General features: G+C 37.1%; 1 protein-coding gene across 1 annotated transcript in view; it reads right to left on the bottom strand.

Annotated features, from left to right (window-relative positions):
• NPFFR2 (neuropeptide FF receptor 2) overlaps nucleotides 1–11,789 on the bottom strand; it is a 104,355-nt gene extending 92,566 nt beyond the window's left edge. Inside the window, 1 exon segment of the mRNA XM_028507935.2 lies at nucleotides 11,161–11,789. Coding sequence (XP_028363736.2) covers nucleotides 11,161–11,186 — 26 coding nt within the window. The 5' untranslated portion in view covers nucleotides 11,187–11,789.
• Nucleotides 11,790–18,786: the final 6,997 nt, after the last annotated feature.

Here is an 18,786-nt window from a genome sequence, read left to right as displayed (position 1 = left end):
AATAACCTAAAATAACACCAACAGATGGCAAAAACAAGAATGGTATGGTAAATACGCAGCCTGCATAGGGTAGGAACAATGCATGCACAATGTACTTTCACTTGCAAGTACATGCTGACTCCATAAGGGTTCACTGCATGCTACACACTGAATGCTAATTTTGCTTCTCACCTCTTTTTTTTTTTTTTTTTTGTAAAATCAGAACTCTTCTTTGGATTTCTAGCAGTTGGATTAAAAACAGATGCTAATGTAGGTCTTGTCATAAAAGTGAAGTGGCATAAAGTGAACTTTCAAACAGCAGGGGATACCTCTACATCCTTGAGCTTTTGAGCTACACTATGGTACCCATTTCCCCAAAGGTGGATAGTCTGTTTCATTGGTGACTTTGGACATATAACTTCTCAGATGGTTCCCTTCTTGTCCTGTTGGGAGTCAGGTTCTCACCAAAAGCCTCCCTGAGTTCTTGTGACTCCATCCCTGTCTCTCTAGGAAGACTGCAAATTTCTAGCTGTGTGTTAGGCCTGTATGTCCAGTTTTGGGAAGCAAGAAGAGGAGGCGTTTTATATGTTATATATATGGTGCACACCTAAGCACCATATGTCAAGCTAGCCATTCAGTAATAAAGGGTAAATTTCATTTCTGATCTATCTTTCTCCACATCCTATTTTCTCAGTTTGTTCAGAATTCCTGTAGAAAAGGTTTGCTTATTCAGCCTCCTCAAGGCCCAACACCTGCTGTTTTGACCAGTAAAATTAATAGACAGACAAGAAATGACATTCGAGAAAAATAACAGATTGAGACTCCTGGTAAGGCCCTGATGTTCTGATGGCAATTTAATAGGTGGGATATTTTTATGTTAGCTGTTTGCAGAGGCTTACTGTTTCTCATGGTGTGGCCCTGGCTTTTTTCTGTTGTGTCCTGACGAGGCAGCCTCAGATGGCCCACCAACGACTGTTTCTCTAGGGTGGTAACTGAACATGCTGGTCTTTGGAAATTTGTAGGTCCACTGAAACGTCAGCAAAGGTGAGCCTTCGTACATGGGCTGTGACAGCCAGGCCTTGGCAGGAGACGCAGAGAGCCTGCCCACGTTCCACCTCTTTGTGAATTTTCGGAGAGTGTATTCTGGTCCTAAGATGGGGACAATAGAACATCTAGTCGTACAGATTCCAGGGATTTAAGGGCCATTGTCCACCATGTGACCTCACATTGGCTCTTGATTTGCTAATTATGAAATTTCTGACTGTGGCTCTGGGATTCTGTGATACAACACTGGCCCTGCCCAGTGGGTTGGTTGGTTTTATCAAAAACGAACAAGAAAGAATGAAGTCCCTTCTTCTGAAAATAACTTGTCATTTCCTTGTAAGTAAAAAGATTAAGAAAGCCATTTATAAAGCCTTTGCTTGAAATGTTTTCTCTTTGATGGTTTTTAAAAACATGCTTCTGTTTTACTACTAGAACAAGAGAATAGGAAACTTAACATCAAAATGAAGAGGAAGTGAAATCTTTAGGCAAAAGGTTGAAATTTTAGGGAACAGATTAGGCCTATGGCAATGAGGTGCAAAATGGCAGAAGACACCTACTAGGCAAATATAACAGGAAAGAGAAAATGCAGGACAAACACAGTCTTAATATTCTTCTCCTTTCAGAAAAGGAAAATATTTCCTCTTAGTTCTAGATCAGTAATAAACTTGAGAATTAAATAAGTCTGACAGAGGAAAAGGAAGAAAATTTCTGAAAGCAGCAGACTGGAACAGCTCTCCCAAAGGCATTAAGATTCAAAAACACAGTGGAAAGTACCCTCTTAAAGTCACAAATAGGGGTTATAGTGATGGTTCTTGGGGGAACCATCCTTCAAAAACTGAGGCAGTTATAACAAGTGGTTACAAAACATTGGGCATATTTGTGAGGGGAAGACAATATCAGTATAACATTCTCAAAGTACTATTAGATACATTTTTAAAGTAACATAGTCACTGTAAATGGAATTTGTACCTCTAGTTCTCTTCCATGAATTTTAGATTCATATAAAATGGACTACTTACATCACTCCTTAATATCAAATAGGCACCCCAAATTTAATAGGTTCTAGACAGAACATCTGATCACACCCATGCCTACAATCTCATCCCTGGTTTTCATCACTGTTAGGTAGCTGATGACATAAAATTGTTAGAATCAGCCTTAGATATTCTATTTATACCCATATCCAATCTTCCAGCAAGCCCTACTGACTGTGCCTTTAGAATGTTCCAGAATCCACTTCTCCTCACCTCCACTGCTGCCATTCTGGTCGAAGCCTGGATGATGACATTTGTTCCCCAGCCGCTCTCCCTGCTTCCACCTTTGCACCCACAAAATACATCACCTGCTGAGTAGCCAGAGTGGAGCTCTGAAAGCTGATTTCAACATGCCTCTGCTCAAAACTGTCCATTTAGTACTGTAACTCTCATATATGCATAGGAGGAAGTATGAGCTTGTGAAACAAAGTGGTAAAGCCTTTGAGCAATGTCTACAAAAGATAAAATATCTGTATACTCTCTAACCCAGCAATTCCACTCTAGGTGTATAACCAACAAAAATGTAATGCATGAAAAAAAAGTAAGAATATTTATAGCATCACTGATAGCCCTAAACTGATTTTTTTTTAAAAAAGGCACAAATAGCCCTCTATCCTAGAAAAAATATATATATGCATTAGGGGATATATTGATTTGTAGCATCATTAACTATGGGAGATTTTACAAGAAAAAAAAAACAAGGAAAACACATTAAATTCCAGAAAATACCAGTTTCCTTACAGATGTTAGAAAAAAAAAAACAATTCAACTTAAGAAGCATATCAACTGGACCTTCCAACAAGTAATGAGGGAACAGCTGCAGAAGGAAACAAAGACACTTGAGTAAACCAGTGCAGAAAATGAATACCATAGAGAAATGCAGCTCAAGAGCTGGAATATAAAGCACTCCCCAAAAAAACAGATTTGTGAGAAGAATATAGTAGAGTTATTAGTCCTTAGCAGGTACCTAAGGCTTCAGACTCCTCAATGTAGCTGTAGTTCAGAAGTCTGGGGAAGGTTGTAAAAATCTCCAACTGGGAGAAATAATGGGAGTGGGGAGGAAATCTCAGGGGAGAAAGTTTCACAGGTCTAAGTAGGCTACTGTGCAGCATCAGGATTCCATTGTGCCAGGATGTCAGAAGACACGAGATGTTCACAAGAGCCAGCAAAGACTTTGTGGCCAGGGGAGCCACTCTCAGTATCACAACAGGCTGCCAGAAGTTTAGAAATCAAAAGGAAGTGGAAAAGAAATGGGGAGAAAAGCCATCGCAATTAAGATCTGGTAACCACAGAGATGTCTAAACATCAATAAAGCAGATGCTATTTTTCTTTTTACAGTAGAGTATAAGAGAGATGTTTTTTTCCTCTAGATCTGTTAAATTTCCAATGCAAACAGCCTCTTGATGTGATATTTCCCTACACTCAGTATAAGTTCACTGGGCATGGACTCCAGATATCTGCTAAGGCTGAACAGAGACTTTCTCATTTATTCTCATGTTCCCCTCATTAGCACATACTTAAAATCACCAACTGTAAATGCAACATGGTTGTCATGGCACCAGGTAACAGAGGGTAGAGTTGATGGGAAGAGTGTTTATGTGAATATTTTAGGCAGAATCATTAAACCATAACATGTGCTTTAATCAGAAATAGTGGAAGATAGCCTTGGCTGGTGTGGCTCAGTAGACTGAGCACCAGCCTGCCAACCAAAAGGTCACCTATTTGACTCCCAGTCAAGGGCACATGCCTAGGTTACAGGTCAGGTCCCCAGCTGGAGGTGTGCAAGAGTCGATTGATTGATGTATCTTGATGTATTCCTCACACATCAATATTTCTCTCCCTCTCTTTTTCCCTCCTTTCCCCCTCTCTAAAAATTAAATAAAATGTAAAAAAAAAAAGAAAGAAATAGTGGAAGATGAATAAACAATGTAGTGGCTCAGGGATGCATTACACATCCTTACTCACTTGTCATACAGTAGTGAACATCTGCATTCTTCAAGCTAAGTAATTCCAAATTGTGACCGTGATAAACAAATACTCTGTTGTCGTAGTGACATCACACAGCAATTGGCCCACGAGCTAAATTTTTCCTTGCCTTTTCCTTTTGTACATGTGGTTTTGCCATTTTGAAAACAAGATTACTACCCAAATGAATATATACATTTTAATCGATTGTTTAAAAGCCTTTTGAAATCTATGTAATAGTAGAATAAATAAAGTCTCATTCTTTTCTAATCAATCTAAAGAATTAATAAAACTTAAGGCTTGGGCTATTAAAAGAATAGTAATCTTCACTTTCTTATTTAAATCTAATTTGCAGATAGCTGTTTTCTTAATATTGAACTTTATGTACATATGTAAAATTGTATTTATGTTTATTTCAGGAATGACCTCTTAGAGAATTACTTTGATATTCAAAATAAACAAATTTTTATCTTATATATGCTAAAATAGAACAGGCATATCTAATTTAAATTTCCTGATATATTTATTATTAATGACAAATTATTGATAAAAATAGTTCAATAGCTTGATAATGCTCTAACATTATATGATTTTATAACCTCTGTTTGAAAGCTTATGGGGATGAGACAATTGCTAGTTTTCCCATTCAGTTCATTGCATTTTTGACAATTCTTATAAGAGAAAATTCCTAAAGTAGAAATTGCTTCTGGTAAACATCTACCTAGGAGTATGTCCCCTGTCATCCACAGTAACAAATATTAGATCTTCATCTACCACAAAATGATCTGCCTTCATATAAAAGGAAAAAACCTGTCCTGGAATTCCAGGACATTATTTAGTTTGCCAGAGTTCTTAAATTGTTATAATCTTACCAGTAAGACTAAATTTTCTAATCTAAACCCTTTTCGATTTCCTCATCTTCACCTCAGAGCCCTGGATTTGCTTTCCCCTTACTCCTCCCTCTGAGAAGTTCTCCCTGCAGAAATTTGGTATATTTGCACTCATCTTTCTTAGTTATAGGTCTTCCCATGTTCATGAATTTCTGTTGAAGGTACATATTCTCAGATACTCCAGGTTGAATCTGGTGCTATAACTCTACCTTCTGTCAACAGCTATAACCATTCAATTAGGAATTTTAATTCTAATTGTGGATTCCAATCCAAGTCATTTGTATTCCAGTTGTTGCTCTCTCCTTATTTAACATAACAGTTCTGTTAGCAACTACAATTTGTTGCCAGTTAAATACCATTAAAGTATCTCCTTTAATGCTCAGTTCAGTCTCTGAAGTTTTCTTTTTCTCTACAGTTATGGATATTTTATCCAATTCCCAAGAGCCAACCACCTCCTCCAATACATCTTCCATGATAAATAAAGCCAGAAATAACTTTCCTGCCTCCATATGACTAGGCTTTTTGTACAGTGACAGGAGACTTAAATTCCTAGTTTGGATATTATTTATGACATGTCTCTCATTTCTTATAAACTGTAAGCTCCCAGAGAGCGAGCGAGGTCCATATGTTTACTTTCAACAATGAGCTGAGTGTTGAAACCTGTGTGTGTGTGTGCGTGTGTGTGTGTGTGTGTGTGTGTGTGATGACTGGGTAAATAATCAATTTGAATCTCTTTAGTAATTTCTCCACTTTATACATTATATAATACCAGCCACTTAAGCACTCTTGGCCCTGAGGACAAAACAGAAAGAGGTTCGTGAAACTTCACAAATAAAGAATTTCCTTAGGGGATTGGACATTTTTATTTGTTTATAAGTTAGAAAGCTAAAATGTTTTAAAATGTTCAACATGTTCTCAGCCTAAGGGAATCACTAGAGAGCAACCAGATGCATTAATGCTGTCACCTTAAAATAAAGTGGGTGCTTTTCAAGCTTAGGATAGTGATTATCTCAAGTGTGCTTCTGAGACAACCAGGAAATTTTTACTTTAATTAAACTCAATAATATTTTAGTGAAGTTATTATTTTGAAAGAATATTACCACATAATATCCACCCTGATATCCACACAAAACAAAAATATTATTTTTATCTTCCACAGTAATAAAGTGGGCATATATTACAGATGGAGAAATAGCTCTTCTAATTTCTCAGATATTCCAGGGGGAAATAATTACTGCTGAAAAGAGAGACATCTAGAAAATGCCTTGTAGACTCTTGAATACAGTTTTTAAAAAGTTATTTGTGTGTTTATTGAGCACCTACTCCACCGAGCCCTTGTCGAGGGCTGGAGGGTGCAGAGAGTGGGGAAGAAGCCATGAGTCGCTCTTCGGAAGAGCTCACAGGCTCGGATGAATGAAAGCCTCATAAATTATGTAAATAAGAAACTGTGACACAACAGCGCTAAGTCACCTGATTCAGAGGACAGCTGCCCTGAGAATACAGATAAAGGTGAAAACAGAGGGTTCTGTGGCTAGGACTTCATGACAGGGGCTGGTTAACAAAGAATCTCATTTATCTTTATTTAGAAAAAAATAGAGAAAATAGACTTCTAGAAAGAATTTGGAGAATAATCTAAAGCATCCTTGAGCATAGCAACACTATGATGGAAAACAAGTGAATTTGGAAATTCAAGTACAGCTTGGGTCGATTCAGGTACTAAGCTAAACAGCAGAAGTAAGGTGATAGATATTTAGAATTTCCAAGTTATATATATTTTTCTTCACTTAGTATTATTACAGAATAATATGATAGCAATATCCAGCAAATATTTAATGTAATATCCCCTAAAAATGTAATTGTCTCATGGAATATGAATATGTTTGCTGAGTTAATTTAAAAGTAACTGAAATTCCCTTAGTCTCATAGGTATGATCATTCATACATTATTTCATTCAAGAAATATCTTTAAATGATTACTATATTCCAAAGTATAAATTCCCATGTATGCACTATATTCCCATATGTAAACGAACATTATGGCTCCCCAAGACATTTCGAAGTGCAGTGAGGGTTCAGGTAAACTGTTTGAGGGAGGTGCAGGCTTTTCCAACTTGAGTGTTTAAGAATCAGCTCATAAACTTGTAAAACTGCAGGATCATAATTTTGCCCGGTGTTAGATGAATCTCAGTCATCTGTAACTGTAACAGGCAACTAACTCCAGGCCTTCCGTTTTAGGTGGTTGAACCAAATTCCACGCTGAAAACACCTCCCTAGGACCAGAACTGACTGCAAAGGCAATTCCACTCCAGGCCACAAGGGGATGTCTGGCACTTGACTCCCTGAATACAAATAAAACAACTGGTTTTTAACATTGGATAATAGGGGCTGCAAGATTTAACCCTTAAAATAGGGTGAGATATGACAGACCACCCTGTATATCTCTTAGATATTTAATTTTTGTCATCTCTCCAGGGATGCAGGTTTGTTATTTATTTATTTTTTAATTTCTATATTGGCTGGGGAAGGGGAATTTTCAGGGGCTTCCACTTTCAATTTTTCAGTATGATGACTGTTATCTCACAAACCATGAACCAAAATGCAGGTAATTTACTCCAACTGACAAGTATGCAAATTCCAATGACATATTCCCCTCTCCACTTAAATTGACAGTCTGGTACCTACAGAAAATGGTCCCTGAAGAAAACAAGATGGAAAATAAATACACAGTATTGCAAGGCCAAAGAAGTAGTAGTCTAGACATGGTATCAGTGCCAGAACAGTAGGGTTCCAATGATGTGGTGTGCAACCATTGATTCAGAAAACACAGTCTCTTCTATCTGAATTAAGAGGATCAAAAAAAGTTACTATTTATGTGATGTGGGTAACAATATTCATTTACAGTTTTGTCCAGCAACCAGTTAAACCTTTGTTCTTCGGCACAACATATTACGAAGAGATTTGGCCACCTGGTAAACTGCAGAACATCACCTTGAACCATAACATCAATAACATCAAGCTGATTAGTTAGGAAAAGCAAAAGGATGTGAGTAGAGGCGATACATTGCATACCTCATATACATGTGGCACTAGTGGCTGCTGCTTGAGTAGAACTTGGGGCAGAAAAAAAAAACCCATGGCAGATTCAAAGTGCACAACGAACAGCTCTTACACCACGGCCACACAATAGGGCAGAATCTATGGTGTCATATGTGGCTTTGATGATAAGACATACAGTGTTAAGTTCATGGCGAGCCCCAAAGGGAGAATCACAACTCAGGCCCTAAGGTTCTGAAGTGTTCTATCATAAGACTACTCCATCTGCGGAGTGAATTAAATGCCTTTTGGGAAAGAAATCCTGGCATGATATTGGTCTTATTAGAGGTTGATTCTCTGACCATAGAACACCAAGTCAGCATGTGGCCAGACCATCCACGTGAGCAGGATTACATCAGGCATGCCGAGTTATAAATATAAATGTCATCAGCAATGGTCTATTGGAAAATGTAAATAACCCATCTAAAACAGAGTGTGAGTAGGAGCAGAAGAGTGAACTGCATGAGAAGACAGACTTCAATGTTTTTCATAAACTGCATTTTTTACAATAGTTTTAGATTTCAAAAAAAATTGAGGCTAGTACAAAAAGTCCCACTGTATCCCACACCAATACATGCATGTGCACGGTAAATATGTTGCAGCCATGAACCAATATCAATACATTATTATTAACTAAAGTCCACATATTATTTAGTTTTCCTTCATTTTTACCTATGGTCCTTTTCTGTTCCAGGCTCCATCAATATTATGTCTCCCGCCACATCACGTTCTATCATTTGGCTTCATTTTTTAATATGTTTTATTTCATAATAAATAAGATTTACTTATTAAAGTTATTTAGAAGAAAATAACATCACTAAAAAGCAGGATTTACCATTTTAAAATTTCTCTAAGAATCATAAATGTATAATTTCATAAACCTTGGTCTCCTGTGTCAGAGAAACTTATTCTGCCAAGAGCTTGTCTCTGGGGCGACAGTTGCTGCCCTACTACAGCATCAGGGGAAGCACGCATTCTCCCACGTACAGCCCGGGACCTGCTCATCCACAGGCCTCTCATATAAGAGTAGAAGGATGGAGCTGAGGTCCTTCTCCTCCACCTTAGACAGCCAAAGCTTTTCTCTTCCAATTTAACCAGACTTGTTTTCCACAGCCTTCATACAATGTAGGCCCTACCATTATTTTTACAGGATTTAGGTGCGTACACAAGAACACAGAGAAGAATGAGTTCTGTTACAGAAAGAAGGGGAGAAGATCTCATAGCAGTTGGGCTTCCAGAAGAGTTTTATCAAAAATACAACTTTCAACCTCCAGTCCTCTCTAGTCCTCTAGTACACATCTGCTTTATCTACGGATCAGTATCGGGCTTCCTGCAGGTTGTGGAGGACAAAGCGGGGGCTCACTGTACCATCTTCCACTACTGCCCGCAGTTGCAGCACTCTTCCTCACCCCTCCCTGCCCCCTCTGAGCCGTCTCTCAATGGTTCTTTCAGGAAGACCGCGTCTAAATTCCAGCGCAGCAGTGCTGTATCTATTCACATCTGTGGTTCCTTAGTTCAGTTATTTCACTTATAAAATAAGTTTTCATGTTTTTTACCTTCCAGAAATTTGTTATTCTCCAATAATTTAAAGGTCCCATTCCATTTTTATCATGATTTCTTTTTTAATGTGTTTTCAAAATTATTACATGAGTATACATAGATTGGCATTGATTTTTGTACAGTTTTTTAACAAATCGATTATCTTAACAACATAAAGAATTTTGCCTTTGCCTATATTTGCTTCTTTAGATAATCATATTTTGTGAAAAGAATACTTTATTCAAAATTGGTTCGTTATTTTTCTCATAATATTAAAGAGATGATTCAGAGTCCTTCCCGCCCCCTGATTATTGCACTGGGGGTCCTAGAGTATTTAGTAAGATTAGAAAAAGGCATTAAAATGTCTAAAAATCATAATGTAAAAAAGAAAAATATACCCTGACTGGTGTGGCTCAGTTGGACAGGTGTCAAATCACAAACTGAGAGGTTGCCAGTGTGGTTCCCAGTCAGGCCACGTGCCTGGGGTGCAAGCCAGGTCCCTGGTTGGGGCACTCAAGGGACAGCCAGTCCATGTTTCTCCCCCTCTCTTTCTCCCTCCTTTCCCCTCTCTCTAGATACAAATAAATAAAATCTTTTAAAAAATAAGTCTTAATTTACAGATGATATAACAAAGAAAACCTAAGAAACTTCTACAGAAATACTGTTGAAGTTAATAAGAGAGCTTAGCAATGTTGTCGGATATGAAATCAATGTTAACACTTGGAGGTACTGAAATTCAAACTGTAACTTCCTTCAAAATGTAAGTATATTTTAGAAATGTAATTCAGAAAAATATAATTTACAAAAACAAAAATTTATTCCTCTCCTTTACAAATTGTTCCAGAAAACAGAAAGGAAATAAACAGCGTTTGGTTCATTTAATGAAGCTAGTATACTCTTGATTTTAAAATCGGATTAGAGTAATTCAGAAAATAAAATTATAGGACCATTCCATAGCATATGTACGGGAGAAACATCCTAAATAAAGTACTGTCTGTGTATTGTAGCAGCATATTAAAATAATTATCATGATCAATAGCATTATCCCTAGAAACAGAGAATGATTCCTTGTCAGAAGAAAACAATCTATCATGGTAATTCACCACTTTAATAGCCTAATAAGAAACTCATACTATTTTTCTCAATCAATGTAGAAAAGGTCTTTCACAAAATTTAATACCTAAATATGCAAAAGAAAACATAATTTATAAGAAACTAGGAAATGAAGAAAACTTCATTTGTGATTTATACTGAGAACATTGAGTAAATATTATACTTAAAACTGTTAGACTCATTTCGTTTAAGGTCAGGGAAGCCAAGATGCCCATTGTTATGTCTACTGAATCTCTACAGGGGTGTAGCCAGTGCAACCAGACAAAATTGGGGTGGGGAGAGATGACCAGAGCTCTGAGAGCTGGAGAGAGTTGTGTAACACGTGTCCCATCATGGGCATCACCTTGTGCAACAGAGCTTGAGACACAGTCCACACATGTATAGTTGGATTGAGGGGTAAATTCTGTTAGGGAAAAGAAAATTTTAAACCAGGCATCAGTGAGAGAGAGAAAAACAGAGATCTGATATCTTTACTTGCTGAATTTACACTGAGCCTCTTAGACCTTCCTCTTAGGTCTCCTTTTTTCATAAGGTGAGGCTGAGTGTCAGAGTTGCCCTAACCTGGGGGAGATATTTAATCCATATGGACCATGGGTAATCTGGACTTGGAGACAGCTGTTTTTAGGTGTTGTTGGGGAAGTGAGGTGCCTGCAACAAGGCAAGAAGTGCATCACAACACAGAAAGTGACTTTATGGAGGCTACAACAGGTCTTATGAAGACTATGTGTAAGTATAACTCCTTCAGGTTAGGGAAGAGAGGTGGGGGTCCAAGAAGCCCCAGCTAGATTGTTTTCCTTTTGTCCTTCCACCTTCTTCCTGACTTAAATGCTGACTTTATGTCTGATGGTACTCATATTAAAGAGGATGAAAGAAGTAAGCAAACAAAAAGTTAGAAAAAGTCTCAACCCCAATGGAACCACTGAGCCACTACACACCAGTCCTAGCTGCCTCCCTCCAAGCTCTTTGTTGAAATTACATCTTTTCATTTTCTAAGCCACTGTAGTATAACCACTTTAGCTTTCAGCAGAATCTAAAATTAATTTATACAATTATCTACATATATAATCCAAGACACTGAAGGGGCCAAATGTCAGAACTAGTAAGAGAATCTCTTCAGTAGTTTGAATACAAGAATACAGAAAACTTGGTAACATCTTATATACAAGTAACACACATATAAAATGTAGTTGGAAAAGTAACCACTGTAAATAGCAATCATAATTATTCATGATATTGAAAGAAAATCATAAAGTTGTTTGAAACATCTGCAAAATATTAACCAAATTTACTGAAGCATGATAAATTGAGAGATATACCATACTCAGGGTTCAGAAATTCAATGTTATAGCCCTGGCTGACATAGCTCAGTGGATTGAGGTCGGGCTGGGAACCAAAGTGTCCCAGGTTCGATTCCCAGTCAGGGTACATGCCTGGGTTGCAGGCCATAACCCCCAGCAGCTGCACATTGATGTTTCTCTCTCTCTCTCTATCTCCCTCCCTTCCCTCTCTAAAAATAAATAAATAAAATCTTTAAAAATAAAAGAAATTCAATGTTATACAACTTAATTATTTCTATATAAATCTCTAAAATTAATGCAATATTAATAAAAATACCAACATGGACCTGTGGCAGATGAACTTTAAAATTTACTTAGAAACATAGGAGATGTGACAAAGACAAGGCCATTTTGAAGAAGATCAAGGCCAACTATTAGGCTCTAGTCCTTGAAGTGGTGTGGCGCATAAGTAGGCAGGGATAGACAGCATGGTCATCAGAGCGGGACAGAGAACTCAGAGAGAGATCTTACTTCACATCAAATGCAAACATCAATTTTATGTGCCTTAATGACCAATGAGAGAAACGAAACTTTAAAATTCAGAAAGACTATAGCAGAATTGCTTTATGACTCACTTCAGGATAATAAGGAATTCTTAGGCAAATCTCAAAAGGCATATGCCAAAGAGAAAATACTTATATATTTAACCACATTAAATTTGAAATTTCTGGACAGAAGAACACCATATAGAAAATGAAAACACAAGCAGCAGAATGAAAGATTATTTTCAATGCATAAAACTAACAAAGGATCAGTATCCAGAATACATATAAATCTGCTTAGCAATAATAAAAAGACAAAAATTATTTTACTTAAATTTTTTTTATTTTATTGATTCTAGAGAGAGGTGAAGGGAGAGGGAAAGAGAGGGAGAGAAACATTGATTGGCTGCCTCTTGCATACTTCCCAACCATGGACCAAACCCAAAACCCAGGACTGGGAACCGAGCCTGCAACTTTTCAGTTTGCAGGACAATGCCCAACCACCTGAGCCAAACTGACCAGGACAGACAATAGTAATTTAAAAAGGAAAACTTTTCCCTGGCTGGTGTGGCTCAGGGGATTGAACACCAGCATGCAAACCGAAAAACCATTCATTTGAATCCCAGTCAGGGTACCTGCCTGGGTTGTTGGCCAGGTCTCCAACTGGGGGCAGGTGAAAGGCAACCAATTGATGTTTCTCTCTTCCTTATTCTCCCCCCCTCCTCCTCTCTCTAATATAAATAAATAAAATCTTTAAAAAAAGAAAACTTAGCAAACACGTTAAGACAACTCATAGAAGATAAAAGGTCATTCACCAGTAAAGAAACCAGGCTTATTTGTTTTCACATTACAGAGTGTGAGGATAGGTGTTTCTTAAAATTGGAGCAATAGCAATGAATTTAGGTCTAACATCTCCCTTAATAAAAATTGCCAATCTCCCAAAAGCCCCAGCAGACTTCTGTTTATATTAAATTGGGCAGTTATTGATATCCTTACCATCTTTAGCTATAAAAAAAGATGGTAAAATGAGTGTTTCTCCTAGAGCTAGACATATGCCAAAATATATTTTTTATTTACAAACAAGAATATATATTTATACATAAATGCCTGCCATAATGGGAAAACTTTCTATCAAGATGTAATCAATAAGAAAATTTGAGAAAACCATATTAGGAATTCATCCAAATGTACTGCAGAGGTAATATAGATTAATCTAAAAATTGAGACATATATATATATATGAAATTGAGAGGTTCTAACATGCATCTAACATCCCAGATGTAGCAAATAAAAAAGGAAGCGATATACGAGTAAGTCTAATAGACTGAGATTTTTCTGGAAATGAAGGGAGGTAGGAAGGGGTTTTTTGGGGTTTGTTTTTTTTAGAAGGAGAAATAGGATGTTTCTTCTCTCCGGGATAAAATTAATAGAAAAATATCTCTGTCCTCTCTTTATTCCTTTACTAACTCCGAGAAGAGTGACTTATCCACTGAGGATATTTGAGGAAAATCACAGGCAGGCCCGCAAGTCAGCAGTGGCTCTCCACTGCCTTACCAGGCAAGGACACTCCACTGCATGCGGGAACACCCTCCTGTCTGGGCCTGAAGGGGCAAATGTAGCCAGTTGTTGAGTTCAATAATTAGTTACACACACTAGATTAACTAATCCAAGATTAACTACCTCCAACCTGGCCTTTACCTGTAATGAAATAACATTTCAGGCTCTGTCGTTACGCTGAGGAATGTGTTCACAACCCATATGAGGTAGAGATTGGGTATTTATCGGGGCTGCTTTAGAAATCCCAAAAGAGTCCTCAGATTTAGAGGTTAAATTTAGTGTGAAACAAAAAAAAAAAAACACAAATAAACATAGTGAAATACAGTACATCAGTTATAAAGTCTAAACTACCAGAAAGAAAAGGAGAGTCACAGGCAAAGGAATGACTGTTACATTAACACCAGGTGAAAGGACGTGTAAAAGGAAAAGCACAGAGCCAGGGATGCCTAGGGCTGGTTTTCAGATTGTCAAGCATTTTGTGTAATACTGTGTAGCTTACATAGGGCAAGCAGGGAAAAAAAGATGGCTTGAGTAATTGTCCAGGATCATTGCTGGAAAAAACACAGAAGTCTTTTAAGTCAGGAATGAGTATAAATGGCAACAAATGAGAAATGCTTTGCAGTGGGAGAGTCAAGAGAGACTATTTCATGACACAATTGCTCTTTCTATGTCCAAACTCGGAAAGCATGCATGAGAAACAAAAAAAGCCCAGGATGGATAGAAGTGATCTAGTAATACTAGGATTTATGGTTTAGAACCAAATGGTGTGGAGAGGCGGTAAGTTTCCACTAATTTTCTTTACCTGCGTGGCACTTTTGCTTGTTTTATTATTAGGCTATTCTGGGTCGACTGCTTTTGAGTATGGATATATTGGAGTGAAAATGGTGTTCACATCTTTCTGAATTTTTTCAAAAGCCTATTCTGTCAGTGGAATAAAGAGGACATTAAGATTTAGGTCAAATATTTGAAACTTGATGCATGAAACCCAAGCTACCAGTATGTTCAAATTTTAGATAGACTACCCTAACCTGAAAGAACTGGAAGGTTATGGATAGTAAATTATAAAAGAGGTAAAGTCAGACCTAAAAGGGCCTCCCAATTAAGGACGAAAGTGTTTGTGGCAGGAGATTTGATGGGAGATAGCCTCAGACCACACAAGCACTTTCACACAAATTAGTGTCATATATCAGTTTATTCTGTGCAGAAAGTAATTATTTTAGAGAACATCAAATTTAAGATAAAGAAGAGGAATAAACAAAGGAGACCAGAAGTAAAAAGAGAATGAAGAAGATATTCATGTATTTGTCCCACAATTACTGTTTGTGCACCTTGTGCAGAGGACTTGTGCAAGGAAGACAGGAATAAAAAGTGAAAATAAATGTAGTATTGATGTTGGAGACCTCAGTATGAACTTATGTTTAACTTAATATACTGCAAATATAGATGATTACATATAGAAATATTTGAGTATGTATACATATACAGAGAGTATCATGTATACATTTTGTTACTCTGCAGCTGAGAGGGACTGGAAGCAACTACACCTAAGTGAATAGCGATCAGATCTTGGCTCCTAAGGCCATTGTCCAATTAAAAAAATAACCCAGGTTTCTTTTAGAAATGCCTGATTCTAGTACTGGGTGGGAAATATATAAGATGAGTCTAGTATTCGAAAGTAAGAAAGTGCTAAAATCACACCCAGTAATGGCATATGTCAAAAGAATACAGGAGCTAAGTGAAAGAGTCTCTAATATCCAAAGCTGAAAAACTTGAGGAACATAAATAAATATTCACTTATAACAGAAAATATAAAATAAATATCTATGAGTCCACATTGATATAAATGATTGCATAAGCATATAAATAGCGAGGAAGAAAAGGCAAATCTCCCATGTAGAAGAATTATGAGTGATTAATGTACATACTTCACCCTCTAGGAGGTCGATCATAACTCCCTATCCTTAAGTGTGGCCTGAATATATTGACGTCCTTCCAAAGAATACAATATGAAAAGGGGTTGGGGGACAGCAACCTTACAGTGGACAAACCTGAAAAACACTCCTCTGCCAAGTGATCAAGGCCGACATCAACAGTGATAAACCACTGATCACAGTGATCACAGTACCCTGGGTATGATGTGATGAAAATAGCATTTTACTTCCGTTATTTCCTCTCCAAACCTACAACTTCATCATAATAAGACAAGTCACAATGGAGTGACAGTCTATAAAAATGCCCATTACTCCTCAAAAGTGTCAAAGTTCTCAAAAACAAGAAAACAGAAGGTTGAGAAATTGTCACAGCCATGAGGAGCCTGATGACAACTAAATGTAATGTGGTGTTCTGGATGGGATACCTAGATAGAAGTAAAGGATATTAGGTAAAAAATTAGTGAATATGAATAGAATATGGACTTCAATTAATAGTAGTGCATTGATCTTGGTTGATTATTTACGACAAATGAACCATTCTTATGTAAAATGTTAATAGTGGGAAATGGATGTGGGCTATATAGGAATGGTGGTACCATCTTTGTAACATTGTTACAAATTTAAAACTATTATTAAAGAAAAAGCTCAGATAGTTACACAGAATACATTCATAGACCCAAGAGATAATTAGCAGTAAATATTAAAATTTCAGAGCATTTTCCTGTCAGATTGAGTCCCAGAGAAATTTAGGAAAAAAAATTATGGTATTAAAAACATACTAATAAATTTGAAAGCTAATTGTAGTACTAAATGGTGAAAAGAACAAAACCATAAGTGTAAATAAGCTTCTAGTTATTTTTTTAAAGTAATATGAAAAAGTTTTGGCAATAGTCAGATATCCCTTAGGGAAAAAATGAATCTCATTTCCAACTACATTTTGTAGAGAAGATAAAGACAACCCAAAACTGTATTATAGTTATAATATTTATTACTAAACACCTCAGACATTTATTTTAATGGGAAGAAAACCTATACAAACAGGAAACTTTGCATGGTGAGACTGGAAAATCGTGTAGTTAGTATTTATATTGTAATATTTAATAAAAGTGATAGCAAAGATTATGTATTAAAAGTTTAATAAAATATACATTAGAGTCATAGTATCAATAGATTCATCAGATCAAAGGTTAAGGACTTAATTCATCTACCAGAGGCATTGACATTCATAAAGGTCTAGTGAGTCACAGCTCAAAAAAGGACAGTCAGCCTCTTTTTTAAAGTCACAGTTAAGCACAGGGCACATTTTTAAAAAACAGTCAATATTCTGCCAAGCTGCATTATTATTGCGTGTGGCCCGGTGCTCAGAGCATCAACAGAGCACAGAGTTTAGGTGCCATCCAGAGGCTGGTGTGTATCTTCAGTTTCCTCCACCTCCAATTACACAATGGGCATCAGATAGGCCTGTGGGCAGGTCGATAGGTAAAAGAATGGAAGAAAGGGGAGAAGAGAGGAAGGGAGAGAAGGAGGGAGGCAGGGAGGAAAAAGGAAGATTCAGAAGGTATATCATACCTATACATGTGTTTGCTTTTAATATTTTTCTATTTACTTAAAAATATTTCAGAATGCCACAAAATAAACACACCTTTACTATATTTTATATTCATTGAATACATTCCACAAAATTTGGGTTTCTTTTTTCACTTGTTTTGTATGCCAACTATTTCACAGGAGCTGTTTTAAGTTCTGGAAGATAAAACAGTGGGAGAAACTGACAAAAATCCTTGCTCTCACAGTATACATTCCAATTGGGGAAACAGATAATATGCCAATAGATAAACAAAGTAGGAAATACATATTATCTTAGATGGTGATAAAGGCTATGCAAAATTTAAAGCAAAGAAAGGGAGTTACAATTCTGAACTGATAGTCAAAGAAAACCATGCTGAGATCACTATGAATGAGTAAAGAACTGCAAGAGATGAGGGAGCCAGGCAGGTGGGTAGGTATGAAGGAAGTACTCTAGGTCTGTGTAAATATCTTAAAGAAGGAAGAGCTAGACCAATGAGGCTTTAATGGAATGAACAAGGAGAGAATAATAGAAGATAAACTCAGAGTGGAGGACCAAACCTATAGAACTTTATGAGCCATTAAAAGGCCAATGCCTGAACTCAAACATGGTTGCACATGTTATACCCTGACTGCTAAGCTAGGAATAGGCTGCAGGGGCAATCTCCACCTAGGAGGTAGGATGGTAGCTAGAACCAAGCTGGTAATGTGGAGGTCATGAGAAATGGTCAGATTCTGGGTATTTTGGAGGAAGAGTTTATAGGATTTGCTGAGGGATTGGATTTATGAGGGAAAGAGTGAGCTCCAGTTGGCCTGAATATCCAGAAGAAATGGATTGTCATAGACTAGATCAAGAAAGGCCAAAGACAACCCATGAGCACAGACAACAATATGGGGATTGGCTTAGGGAGGGGAGGGGGTGCAACAGGGTGGTGGTAGGGAAAGGGAGAAAAAGCAGGAAAAAGTGTAATAGAATAAACTATAAAAACAAATTTTTAAAAAAGACCACGAACACATTTCAACAGAACGTTAACAATGAGCTTCTGAGACCCTTCCATTCCCCACAACTGACTGTTGGCCTCATTCAAATCCCATTATTCTTTAACAGATGACAGGGTGTCTGCCAGTAAAGGGGACTTCTAAATGGATCACACCTCCATTAGTCATGGAGTAGTATGGAAAGTGATCTTAAAAAATTCGATCTAGAAATCTTGAAAACACCAATGAGAGTGTAGCCAGCTACTCCTCTTCATTAT

Source organism: Phyllostomus discolor, chromosome 1, assembly GCF_004126475.2.
Source record: "Phyllostomus discolor isolate MPI-MPIP mPhyDis1 chromosome 1, mPhyDis1.pri.v3, whole genome shotgun sequence".
Classification (NCBI taxonomy): Eukaryota; Metazoa; Chordata; class Mammalia; order Chiroptera; family Phyllostomidae; genus Phyllostomus; species Phyllostomus discolor.
The sequence above is the reverse complement of the archived record's forward strand: the minus strand, read 5'-3'. Positions and strand labels throughout refer to the sequence as shown.